Source organism: Hyperoodon ampullatus (genome assembly GCF_949752795.1).
Source record: "Hyperoodon ampullatus genome assembly, chromosome: X".
Classification (NCBI taxonomy): domain Eukaryota; kingdom Metazoa; phylum Chordata; class Mammalia; order Artiodactyla; family Ziphiidae; genus Hyperoodon; species Hyperoodon ampullatus.
Window position 1 is genome coordinate 112,692,930 of NC_136913.1, and position 12,653 is coordinate 112,705,582.

Sequence of the window (12,653 nt, forward strand, 5' to 3'; positions counted from 1 at the left end):
AGCCTGGATATCTTTTTCTGAAATCACATTTTGTTTTTCACTTCCATCTTTAATAATGCATATTGCATGTTTAGAAATTATTGACATGATTTCATCGATCATTCTCACAGCTGTGTCGCTGAAGTGTGACTGAGAAAGGTATGGGTCTTCTGCACTGCAGTTCAATGGACATATCTGAGATAAAACCCGAGTGATTGGGTTTCCCTGGTGGCGCAGTGGTTGGGAGTCTGCCTGCTGATGCGGGGGACGCGGGTTCGTGTCCCAGTCCAGGAGGATCCTACATGCCGTGGAGCGGCTGGGCCCGTGAGCCATGGCCGCTGAGCCTGCGTGTCCGGAGCCTGTGCTCCACAACGGGAGAGGCCACAGCAGTGAGAGGCCCGTGTACCGCAAAAAAAAACCCAAAAAAACCCGAGTGACTATTTTTTCCAAATGTGTATATGATAATATGGTGGTATGTATTGTACAAGTCTGTCTTCAGAGTCTTGATTTACTGATTGCATAATGAACTCTCTTTATCAAAACATCAGCATTGAGTTTTGAATATGATTTAAAAGGCAGCTTTGCTATGAAATGTGGAGGAATTCGGAAATCAAAAACTTCAGCCAGGATAATTTTAGTTACCCTCTCAGCCAGTGTCTTGGTGTGACCGAGAAGGCCTTTATTAGGTTCCAGTTCACATGCTTGTAAAACTTTGCTATATGCCGTGTCAATAATTTTTATCACTATGTCTCTATCTACTAGGGGCAAGCACAGTTGTTTCTTAGCATTTTCTAGGATGCTAACTTGAACTTTTGAGAATTCTTCCATTATCAAATATATGAGTTTTTCAGTTGTTTCCAACAGTTCTTTTTCTGAATCTCTTAGTGATTTTGTTTGCACAATACCTAATACCCTGTGGAATATTTTGCTTAAAACCCCAGAGGTCACATCTTCCAAAAAGGCTGAAGAATAAACACTGGCAAAAAAACATTGCCTTCTTCTCATACTATCAAAGTATGCATATGATGAGGGAAATGACAACTTTCCATACACAAATGGATGAAGATGTTGTTGACAGATAATTTTAATGATAAAACCTGCTACTCTATCAATAAGAATATTGTCACTGCTTGTGTTATCGTGCTCAACTGCTTCTTGAGACCCAGAGTTTTGCAAGATATTTCTGAATGTGGAATCAACGAGACGCTGAGCATCATCCTCTGAATAAACAGATTCGGTTTCATCTTCATCTTTTGAAAATCGAATTTCATGTTGGGAAATTTTCATCCTAGTATCACTGATTAACTTTGAAGAGATTTCACTGCGATTAATTCCTGATCTATCTTTTGGAGTTTCACTGTATAGCACCATGTTAGATGAAGAAGGAAAGATTCTAGATAATAATACTCTGATTATGTCTTCTAAAAATGTGTATGGCAACAAGGTGTTATATGGAGATAAATGCTGGCTTGGCTGTGTAGGTTCAGTGATGCCACTAAAGGTGTTCTGAATAATGTTTTCTGCTGTTAAGGTAGCATTGGAAGAAGCCGACAAATCCCCAGAAAACAGTGGGTGAAAAAGATAATCAGAAATAGCTGCTATGATTAAATTGGTAATGTTTTCTGTAAAAATATCACTGTCTTTGAGTTCTTTATTATCACCCTCAGGGGCCAGCCCATGCTGTTTCAGAACATTTTCATAAACTGGATTGACAAGTTCATCCACAGTGTCTGTATCTACAGTGGGGAATGGCTGCTCTTGGTCTTCATGAAGAATGCAGATTTTAGCTTTGTTAAAATGGTTGTTTATTGAGTTTACTATTTTTTGTTGCACTTTATCCAAATCACACTCAGTGTTATATTTTGGATCGAAGAGCTTTGAAAGTAGTCTGGCAACAATTTCTTCTACAAATGCATTAGGATAAAAGTCCATACCTAGTGATGATGGCTTCTGGGGTCTGTGTGACCCTGTGACTTCACTGAGAACCTCTTTAACCATATTTGATATTTCATCCAATGGAGTCATTGAATGAGGTAAGCCCTCTTCACACAAAAAGGGTTGAAGATGATTTTCAATAATCTCTTGAATAATAAGACTGGCCATTTGGTCAACTATTATTGGTCTTTGGCTTTCTATACTTTTCTGTATTGACGCAAGCAAGCCAGACATCTGCAAAATATTATTATAAACAGACTCCACCATATTTTGAAGGTTGTTTTCTGTATATAGATATTGACAATCGTATTTAGTGAGCCAAATCTTATGCTTTGAAATGGCTAACAAAACCTTATTTATTATATAGGTGGCCATCTCATTAAAATCTGAAGTCATTAAGTATTTCTTTCCCAAGCATGAAGCTTCGCTGGGTGGAGGAATGAGCTGAGATAATAGTCTTCTGATGACATCTTCTAAAAATGCGTGTGTTAGGATGGTAGTATAGCCTGTTGAATGTTGACCTTGGTAATTAAGTTCACTCAGGTTGTTTTGAAGTTTCTGTAGTATATTTTCAGCTTTGAGAGGGTAATATGAATTAGGCATGAGCTTTCCAACAAAGCACAATGGGAGTTGGTAGTCTATACTCTCTTTCAATATGCCATTAGTTATCTGTTCTGCTATTGACGTGGCAGCATGTGCCAGATGATTGCCACAGGTAACTTGAAATGCATAGTCCCACAATACATCATTATAAACAAGAGTCAACAATCTTACTAACAGTTTCTTTATAGATTGGTGGAAAACATATCCTTTCTTCAACATCCTGTAAAACAGTGACTTGAGCATTATTAAACTCATTCACCACAGAGTTGACATCTAATATATTCATCTCGTTGAGCTGGGCTTCAGTGATATTTACATTTTTGCCCTGCACTGAGGTGGTGACATTAAGAAAAATGTCTGCAATTATTTCCTCCAGAAATGTGGCAGAGTATACTCCTGTGTTTATGCCTCCTGGATATTGCATGTTAAGAAAGTCTGTTGCATTCAATTCCTTTTTACCTGGTCTTCGAAGAGGAGGTAGAGAGGGAATTTTCCAGAAAATTGCTTATGAAATGGGGTTTGCATTTTGGAATGAATCACTCTACGATTATTCAATGGTCCTGTCAGAGGCTTGCTGTCATAACTCATGAATCTCTCAGAGTCTTTACCCTGTCCTGATTCTTTTAATTCTGGCCTTTTTGCTTTTGGGAAACTAGGTCTCTCTCTTGTCCTTTATGCTAAATGCTTGTTTGTAAGTGGTAGACTTCTGGGAGGTTGCTGTATACCGCATGACAATTTTTCCATTAAGGATTTTACCAAGCTATGGGAAATAATACTAAGCATAGATTCTTGATCTATTTCCACCAGATTTTCCAAAAGGTCTAATATGTCATATCCTTCAACTGGTAAGCCATAGTCCATTGTTCCCCTGCAATAATCCTCTACATTTTGAAGTATGTTGAACAGTTGACATTCTGTTGATATTTCATCAGAAAGAGGACCATCTGTAAGGAAGTTGTTGGTTGTGCATTCTTCCAAGAGTATTCTAATAAGTTTCTCACACACAACATTCAGAAGAAAAGCTGATTTGGGGGAGAGCCCTAGGTTATTTCTAGGAATTCTATGACTTTGCTGGTTATTTGAAGATAGGAACATTTCTCTTGGTATTTTACCAGAATCTGTATCCCAATTTGGGCATTCATCTGGCAAAAACAAATTGAAAACAATATTGAAAATTTTGTTGACTACTTCTTTGAATTCATGAGTTCTTAGGCTGCCAACCAGAATGTCTAACTTACATGCTAGAGAATTTAGTTTATTTTTCTGTGCTAGTTGATTAATTTGGTGAGTAGGAGCTGATTTCCAACCTCTGGCACCTATCTGTCTTTTCATAGTTTTGGTTTTGTTGCAAATGGGCAAACTATGGCTTTTAGGTGTGGATGGTGATCTGTTTCTTCCTTTGCTATCAAGGTGATGATTTATTCCTATTTCTTTGGACAGAACATGGGTTACTCCTATTAAGAGATCCTGAAAGAGATCGCTGAAGTCAGCCACAGCTGGTTTTGGGCAATAAATGTATTTTGCTTTTACAGAAACCACTTGTGTAACGTCTGCCTTTAAAATGTCACTATTTAAAAGGCTTCGAATAATGATTTCAGAAATGCTTAAAGCAAGTCCTCTGATAGAAATTGACTGACTCTCAAACACTTGGGAATGAACTAAAATAACCTTGCTAAAAGTTGCATCTTGGTTTTCCAGTGATTTCTGTATTGTTCCACCATCTTTGGTGCAATCAGAAATGCTTGAAATTATATAGGAAATAACCAATTCAGTGAGACGTTCACAAAGTTGATTAAGTGAAGAATCACTGTTTATGCTTCTTAGAGGCTGTTTTGATTCGTATTTTTTGCTTAACATCATGGAAATAATAGACACTTTTTCATCAAGAGGACCTTGAAACAGAAAACATTGGTATTATTAACATGCATTAAGGAAAAATGTTGACCATTCAAAATACTGGCAATATTTTACATATGAATTTCACTTTGGGTGTACCTCACTCAAAAAATAGGAAAATCTAGTCAAGAAAGGAGCTGGGTTTTCTTCAAATCTCTATTTCCCACCTGTGGTATCTTTACTTCTGCTGGGAAGCCCATTTAGAATTCAAATCGCTAATTGCTGGTTTTTTCCTTGGATAGCTATGTTGCTTTAAGAAGCTGAAATCCTGGGGCAGAGAAATGACTTCTAGCTTTTAGTGTTACAAGGCCCTAGAGTGATTCCAGTGATATCTAGAGATCTCATATAATTCTTGAAAACATTTTTTGGCTATTCAGCTAATTATCCCATTTGGGACTAAATAGTATATAATAAATAGAACAGAATGAAACTGCTGATGTTTGACATATAAAAATGGCTATTTCATATGGTTCAACCCAATATATGCATGTAAGCATTCATAGAAAGGGAGTGCAAATATCATACTCGTAAGCATGGGTTTACAGTATTATACCTAAAAAGGATTTAGGTCAGAACACTGGAACATGAACAGAACAAGAAGTTTAATGCCACTGTTCTTATAAGCTATCATCAATAATTGTAAAGACTTTTAACTGTATACCTCGAAAAGAAGTTGGATCATTACAGTCAATTAACTATTCATGAGGTCTGACTATAATGTAAGAAGTCTTTTTTTAAAGAACTTTAAAAAAACCCTCTTGGAACTTCTGTTTGGGAATTGCCTTTAGAGCAGTTGTATGTCCCAAGCAAAACATCATTTCATAGCCATACCTCATGCCCAACCAAAATATCCCACCTTAAATTATGCCCATTTAATCTCATCTGTAGATAGGGAAAACTGAAAAACACTCCTCCATATAAAAATTATGTAAATGGGGGCTTCCCTGGTGGCGCAGTGGTTGAGAGTCCGCCTGCCGATGCAGGGGACACAGGTTCGTGCCCCGGTGCGGGAAGATCCCACATGCTGCGGAGCGGCTAGGCCCTTGAGCCATGGCCGCTGAGCCTGCGCGTCCGGAGCCTGTACTCCACAGTGGGAGAGGCCACAACAGTGAGAGGCCCACGTACCGCAAAAAAAAAAAAAAAAAAAAAAAAAATGTAAATGGGTAACATTTTTTCTTTTAGCATACTGACCAGTTGAAAAACACACAAGTAAATAAACAGCCAACCCAAATCTAAGGCTATTTTCAGAGAAGCAGTGAATGTAGCTTCTTGCATGTGAGGGTTAAAAATAAAACTCTTAGAATTATCAATGATTTTTTTCCCTAAAATGATGCCAACTCTTTATAAGTCAGTCCTCACTCACCTCTAGTTTCAAAGTTCTTGAAATGTGTGACCACAGATATAGTAACATATCTTGCTACTAGGTGGATTTCATGTGGTCCCAGTTCCTGATCTGCAAAAGCAATGACCTCAGCCTCTTTGAGAGTTGCTATTTTCTCTAACTTTGGGTACTTATTTTTTCACTTTTCCAGTAAAGTGGAATCTTCTCCACTTGCCACAAATCTTTTGTTTTCTTCTTCAATTCCATAGCTGTTTCTTTTTCCTCATATTTTAAGCAAGCTTTTCTCATCCTTTTGTTCTTCACACAGAGAAAGGTGTTTCCTTTGATACAAAAAATGGCTTCATACTTTCCATGCTTTCGTTAGTGTGTGGGGTTTGACTTGAAAGGCCATAACTCAACAGCATGGTATTGACAATATTTTCTGCAGCTAAACATATTTTGAATGGAGAAATGGTTGTCTGTATTTGGTTTGGATTAACAACTGGTTTGGGGGGATCATAGTGAAGCACTCTTTGATTTTCACCTTCTTCCATTTCTCTGAAGGACATGGGGTGCTCTAGTGCTGCTTGTGCAGAGTCACTAGATTTCTGAGATGGTTTTTGTAAGACAGTGCCTTCGAGGAGAGAGCAGTATCCTTTCACAGCTTGATCAAAATGGCTGAAGACTTGAGCTTCACTTCTAGAAGATGATGGTTTAAGGTCTGATTCGAGCCCTTCCATTGGCTCTGTGGTTTTAGTTGAATTTCCTGCAGAGTATCTGACATCTGAAGGTATATTTGAGGAAGTCTTGTCCTTTATTTTCATATCTTTCTCTGAATAAGACAAGGCAGGGATTTGTGGAGGATCATCCCGGAAGCTAATTCCCTTTGACTTTGAAGTGGACATTCCCATTCCAGTTGCAAATCTGGACCAATTAGCAGTGCAGGCATTTTTAGCTCCTTGGAGCAGATTTTCCTTTGGGTGGCTTTTGCTCATCAGCTCATAGAAATAAGTGCACTGGTCCATCAGTGTGCTGATGATCTGACTTGCTACAATGTTTTCTTCAAACATGCTAATTGAAGATGGTTCCTCATGGCATTTTTCTTTGTCTAGTTTGTTCTTAATTATACTAAGCATGTCATTGACAGTATTAACAGTATAAGTAAGCAGTTCTGAGTGGAATGAGTAAAGCTGTTGAAGGGTATTCTGTATGTTTTCCTGGGAAATCATACTACTTGATTTAGATTCATCAGGAAATTTATTCAGTGTTTGTAACTTGGGCAATATTGTTTTCATTAATGGTTTCCTTTGCACAGAAAAAATGTTTTCAATAGGTGTTCTCACAATTTTAGAAAAAGCATATGTAGAGACATGTTTAAACTGTAGGTCTACAAATGACTCAGGTGTTCAGAACCCCTTCCAAGATCTCTTGAGCAGTTTGGTGGCCAGAGCTCCCCAGTTTTCTGTCTTTCAACTTTGTGTTATAAGTTGGTACATAATTGAGATTGTTTGTTCTCAAGGAACTATGTTTACTTGTAGCAGCAGTTTCTTTCTTGCTTTCTAGTGTTTATTTACTATCTGTTGTGAACATCTGAGTCAAGAAGCACAACTCTAATTTTTCGAATAGCTTTTCAACAATTTCCTGGCCAAATGTATTAATTTGTGTTTGGGAATCCTCAACTCTAGAAGCAGCTCTTTTAAAATTATGGTGCCTGCTTTCACAAGGCTCAAGAACTGACAAATTTAAAAGTGAAACAGATTGTTCTAATTCTTTTGCTCTCATTGAAATTTCATTCAAAGCAGCCTCAGCTATCGTCGATAGCTTATTTTTAAGCTATCCATGTCACTTGGTTCTCTTTGCTATTTATCAAAAATTTGTTTAAAAATATTTTCTTTAGGAAAGATTTTTTCTAGTTGTGAAGGAACATTCTCCGAAGAGAAATGGGCTTCTGGATTTGCAAAAGAGATTGTACTAAAATATCCCTGTGAAAGTTTGAGATCATCTGAGTATGAGCCTTTTATTGGATGGGCCAAATTATTCTTCATACCATATAATCCTTGCAAAACTGCATCAACTATTTCACTTGCTATCTCAATTTGATCAGAAGGTAAAGTGTTTGCATTTACCATTGCTCTATTTTGCCTTATCTCTTGAAATTCATTCACAGTTGTTTCCAGAATATTACTTACTATATCCCTGGAATATATTTTTAGCTCCACAGTGGGGAATTTTGCTCTCACTGAGGGATTTTTGGCATCCCCTATGGATAGCAGGCCTGGTAGCCCAATGGAAGTTTTGGACTGGTTGCCTCTTAGAGTCTTCTCTCTAAGACCTAACTTGGTTTTGCTTTTGGCTTTAGCTCCACCAGGTCCTAGCTGTGGTTTTGTTCCAAATTTAGCCAAAGAGGTAACTTTTGATTTTGTTTTAAAATTTGTTTAAAAACTTGCCTTAGGGCTGCCCTTGGGGCTAGCTTTAGAACTGCGTGGCCTCAGATATCGAATTTCATCAGATTGACCTTTAAGGGATGAACTCTCTTCTAGATTCAGCAAAGCAAAATCTGTGATCTTTTTGAGAACCTTTTGGACCAATTGTTCACCCAGTTGCAATGGAGAAAATTGCAATAAAATGTTTTCCAATGAAGTGACACTTCCAATACCTGTGTAAGGATAAACTTGTAGTATCACAGGTTCAGGGGGAACACTTCTTTTTTCTGCTTGTTTCAATTCTCTAAAGCACGATGGATTCATCAGCAGTTCATCATTGCCAGATGCTTCCAATTCTCCCCTGGTCTCACTGTTTTCATATAAAGATGTCATAATTATTGAGAACATTTTTCTGAAAACACTTTCAACTATGTCATTTGCGACACTGTTTATATGTGACTGGAAGGCTTTTTTTTGTGCTGATGTTTTAATTTTAGAATCAGATGTAAAGTGGGGGAGTTCATTAAATGGAGGCCAATGGTCTGTATCTTCCATTACCCTTTGATATACCTTCTTTAAAATATCCTTAACTACACTTAACAAAGAAGTTATTTTTTCCTGTCCAGATTCTCCATTTCTAAATATTTCTTCCAAAGTCCTTCTCTGGTTTTCTGCTTCTGATATAATTTGGTTTTGATCTGAGCATTTTGAAAAGAGAGGCAGTTGAGTGTTGTCTTCCATTTTTCTTTGACCAGGCAATATTTCATTTTGTACAGTTAGTTGTGTAAAAAGACCAGGGTCCTGCTTTGAGTAAAAGCTACTTGCCTTTAAAGATATTTTATCATGTAAACTCTTTAAGATGTTGTTGACAGTTTCACTTGCAATGATGTTTTCTTGGAATGAAGTATTGTTTTGATACGTATACATCTTTTGGATGTCTAGGTATATGTCATTTTTTATGTGTCAAAATGGTACTGGTGATTATGTCAGCATATTCCTTAAGACTAGCTTGTGATACACGAATTGCAGGTCCATGTTTTTCTCTGAAATTAGCAAATACGTAATTTGTGACTTGTTGACTGAGAACGGTTTTAGCTGTTGATATTTTCAGGATATTCATATCTAATGGCATTTGGTTTGATTCAAGAAATACGCTGTCATCTTGTTTACAATTTGTAAATTCTGATCCAACATATGGTTTTTCTCTAGTCTCCGTATCAGGAATAAGTAGCAAATCTATTCTTTCTGTGGCAAAAATTTTAATCTATTCAAAATAGTTTTAGTAATGAAATGAGCATTTTCCTCACATGGCTCAGGAGCAGATTTCTTGGCATCTTGTTTCTTTCTTTCTTTTTTTTTTAAAAAAATTTTATTTTATTATTATTTTTTGGCTGTGTTGGGTCTTCACTGATGCACGCGGGCTTTCTCTAGTTGTGGCGAGCGGGGGCTGCTCTTCCGTGCGGTGCGTGAGCCTCTCATTGCGGTGGCTTCTCTTGTTGCGGAGCACAGGCTCTAGGTGCCCGGGCTTTGGTAGTTGTGGCATGCAGGCTCTAGAGCGCAAGCTCAGTAGTTGTGGCGCACGGGCTTAGTTCCCCTGCGGCATGTGGGATCTTCCCCGACCGGGGCTCGAACCCGTGTCCCCTGCATTGGCAGGCGGATTCTTAACCACTGCGCCACCAGGGAAGTCCAGCATCTTGTTTCTTAAGTACAGCTGTCTGATTATCATCAGAATAAGCTGATTTCAGCTGTACATCTCTTTCCTTTCTTGCAAATGGAAATCTCTCCCTTTTCCTTTCATTCGTTGAGTCTATAACAGGAGATTGTTGACCTCTGCTATGGGAAATGCGTCAGAAAATATCAGAGGAAGTCTTGGAGAAATAGAATCCTTTGCATTTACTGCAAGCATGATAGCAGAAGTGAGATTTTGAAGAACAATATCCACCATACCGTTGGAAATCATAGCAACATACTCCTTAGGAACTAAAAGCCTAAGAATAGCCTTATTTGCATACTCAGGGTCCCTTTCAGAGTTTGTTTTTAAATGTCTCCCACTTACATTACATTTAAGAGTGGATACAGCAAGTGGGAGATTATTCTCATCCATTGTTTCCTCACAGATGTCAATTAAGATACCTTCAATGGTATCTAGTATTTGAAATTGAAGTTTTTCTTGATAATCACTTTTATTGAACAGCTTTTCAACAATATCTTCTGGCCGACCTGGATCAGTCTCTCTGTCAAATATATTCTTTTCATATTTGCCTTTAGTAGGCACAATATCTGACATTGTGTTAACAACCTGACTTCGAATACTTTCAGAAGCCACAACATTATGAGTTAAGAATGGACGTTTTATTTCTTTATCTAACTTACGTTTGATTCCTTGTAAAATTTGTCTAGCCACTTCTGTTGCATATATATTTAATTTAGAGTCACTCAGTTGACATATTGAGGTGGTCTTCCCTGATTTATTATGATCCACTGAGCAACAAGAAAATTGGTCATCAGAATATGAATCTTTGGTTGATAAGCATGGTTGGCTTGAAGCAGTCTCATCCTGCTGTAAAGGTAAAGCCATTGGAACTGTGAAATTGATAAGAGGACAAAAGAGGGCTTTTACTTTGGTACTAGCAAATGTTTCTAAATTTGTTAATACTGACTGTATAATATCTTCAACTACATTTATTTTGGTCAGTTTACCAATATTGAATGTGGACTGAAGTGTACATGGATTTCTGTCCAGTATGGTAGAATAAACGGGACTTTCCTCCACTGGTATGTTCAGTAAAAGAGATATTTGCTGGAAAGGTGATAGTATTATACCTATTTTCATTTTCATTTCTATCTGTCATAGCAGCAGAATAAAGTTTTTGAAATATGGTTCTAACAACATTATCTGCAACAATGGTTACATCCGCTTCAGACACTAAAGGGCCTATTGTTTTATCCAGGGGTTTAACAGATGTTTGAGCAAGTGGCTCATCACCAGCATGAGGAATGTCACATAAATGGGACTGGAGAAGAGGAAGCACATTTGGTTGATCAATTAAATCATTCTGAAAAATTTCATTCAAAATATTTCTTATAATGGGCACGACTGGGGACGTTTGTAGCTCTTTGAGTTCTACTTCAAATTTTTTTAATGTTCTTTCGAGTTCCCGTTGCTTAAGAGAATCTGATTTAGTTTCTTCTTCTGTTGGTCTTTCCTCTTCAGTACTTTCTTTCTCTGTTTCTGCAGGGTCTTCTAGATACGACTCTGGGTCAGCTCCTCCAGGAAGAAAATTTCCATAGTTTGGCCTGTATCTATAATTTTCAGTGCCTCTCTCTTCTGGTTCAGTTTCATTAAACATATCTGGAGAAATTGCATCCAAAATGAAATTGACTAAATTCTTAAGCGTTTGTTTCTCTTGTAGTGGCTTGCTTATACCTGTTTCCAAATCTGGCAAGCTCATGTTTAATTCAGTTTGAATAGCTTTCAAAATAGTACTTGACACTTTCTTTGCATGCATGTATAAAGTCGACTGCAATCGTTTTTCACGTGTGTTAGCACAAATGTTGGTATTTTCACTTTCCCAGTATGTCCTGCTGTTCTTTTTATTTCCACTGATTATAGCATCCAGAGTTTCTAAATTTCCATTGGCAAACCCTTCCAATTTAGCAAAAACCATTTTAGGGATATCTGAAGCCATGATTTTCAGTTTATTTAGATGCTTTTCTTCTGTGGTTCCTGTTTTGGGGGCAGTAGTTTTTCCCTTTTTGTTAGTCACCTCTTGGCTACCTGGCCAGGTCACATTGGGCACCATGCTGGAGATTATGTCAGAGCCTCTGCTCATTTCCTCAAGAAGCAAAGCAAATGACAGGCTGTCAGTGTCAATATACTCTGAGATAGCTTTAAATTCTGAATTTTTGAAAATGCAATCTATCTCAACACCACATAATTTTGAAACAATACCTTCTAGAATTGTATGAGAAATTAGCTTAATATTGGACTGCAATGTACTGGTTGTTCTCAAATTCTCATTGATCCCCTCTGTATTTTGCTCATCAGGTAGGGGAGAATGTGGATGGTCTCCTATGAGCTTGCATAACATGTCATATAATGTATCTCCAATTCTATCTAACACTTGCAATCTAGTACATTGGTGAACTTCCTCCTGCATGTGCTGGCAATGAGAAGGCAAAAGTTTTTGTTGATCAGTGCCACCAGTTCCATATGAGATTTTAGACCTTAGTTTATCTGAAGGGAGTAAAATATTGCTTTTATCTGTGTTTCCACTTAACACCTCACAAATGCAAGTTGCTAATGAACTTGTCATAATGTCATTACTTAGCTTTGTGACAACAGAGTCTAATTTATTTTCGGTGTCAGTGAAAAATCCTCTATCTCTAAAATTCTTGGGAGGGCTACTCTTCCTAAGATTTAGATTTTTCTTATTATATTGTAGTTCTTCCTGGATAGCATCCAAAACAATTTTTATCACTTTAATTGTATAAAC

The 12,653-nt window shown here is 37.5% G+C and overlaps 2 protein-coding genes and 1 pseudogene across 3 annotated transcripts; all 3 read right to left on the bottom strand.

The window, feature by feature from the left end:
* Positions 1 to 91: 91 nt before the first annotated feature.
* On the bottom strand, positions 92 to 5,249 carry LOC307069792 (fibrous sheath-interacting protein 2-like; the record flags this gene model as incomplete). The annotated part of the gene is given in 6 exon segments (XM_079728110.1): positions 92 to 154; positions 409 to 474; positions 478 to 2,670; positions 2,672 to 3,012; positions 3,015 to 3,187; positions 5,245 to 5,249. Coding segments are annotated over 6 exon segments (2,841 nt in total).
* Positions 5,250 to 5,768: 519 nt separating this feature from the next.
* On the bottom strand, positions 5,769 to 9,850 carry LOC307069793 (fibrous sheath-interacting protein 2-like; annotated as a pseudogene). The gene is made up of 2 exons: positions 9,835 to 9,850; positions 5,769 to 9,506 (listed from the first exon to the last, which is right to left on the bottom strand). The product of its transcript is annotated as a fibrous sheath-interacting protein 2-like (transcript).
* Positions 9,851 to 9,964: 114 nt separating this feature from the next.
* Positions 9,965 to 12,248, bottom strand: LOC307069794 (fibrous sheath-interacting protein 2-like; the record flags this gene model as incomplete). Its single annotated transcript, XM_079728111.1, is given in 2 exon segments — positions 9,965 to 10,916; positions 10,918 to 12,248. Coding segments are annotated over 2 exon segments (2,283 nt in total).
* Positions 12,249 to 12,653: the final 405 nt, after the last annotated feature.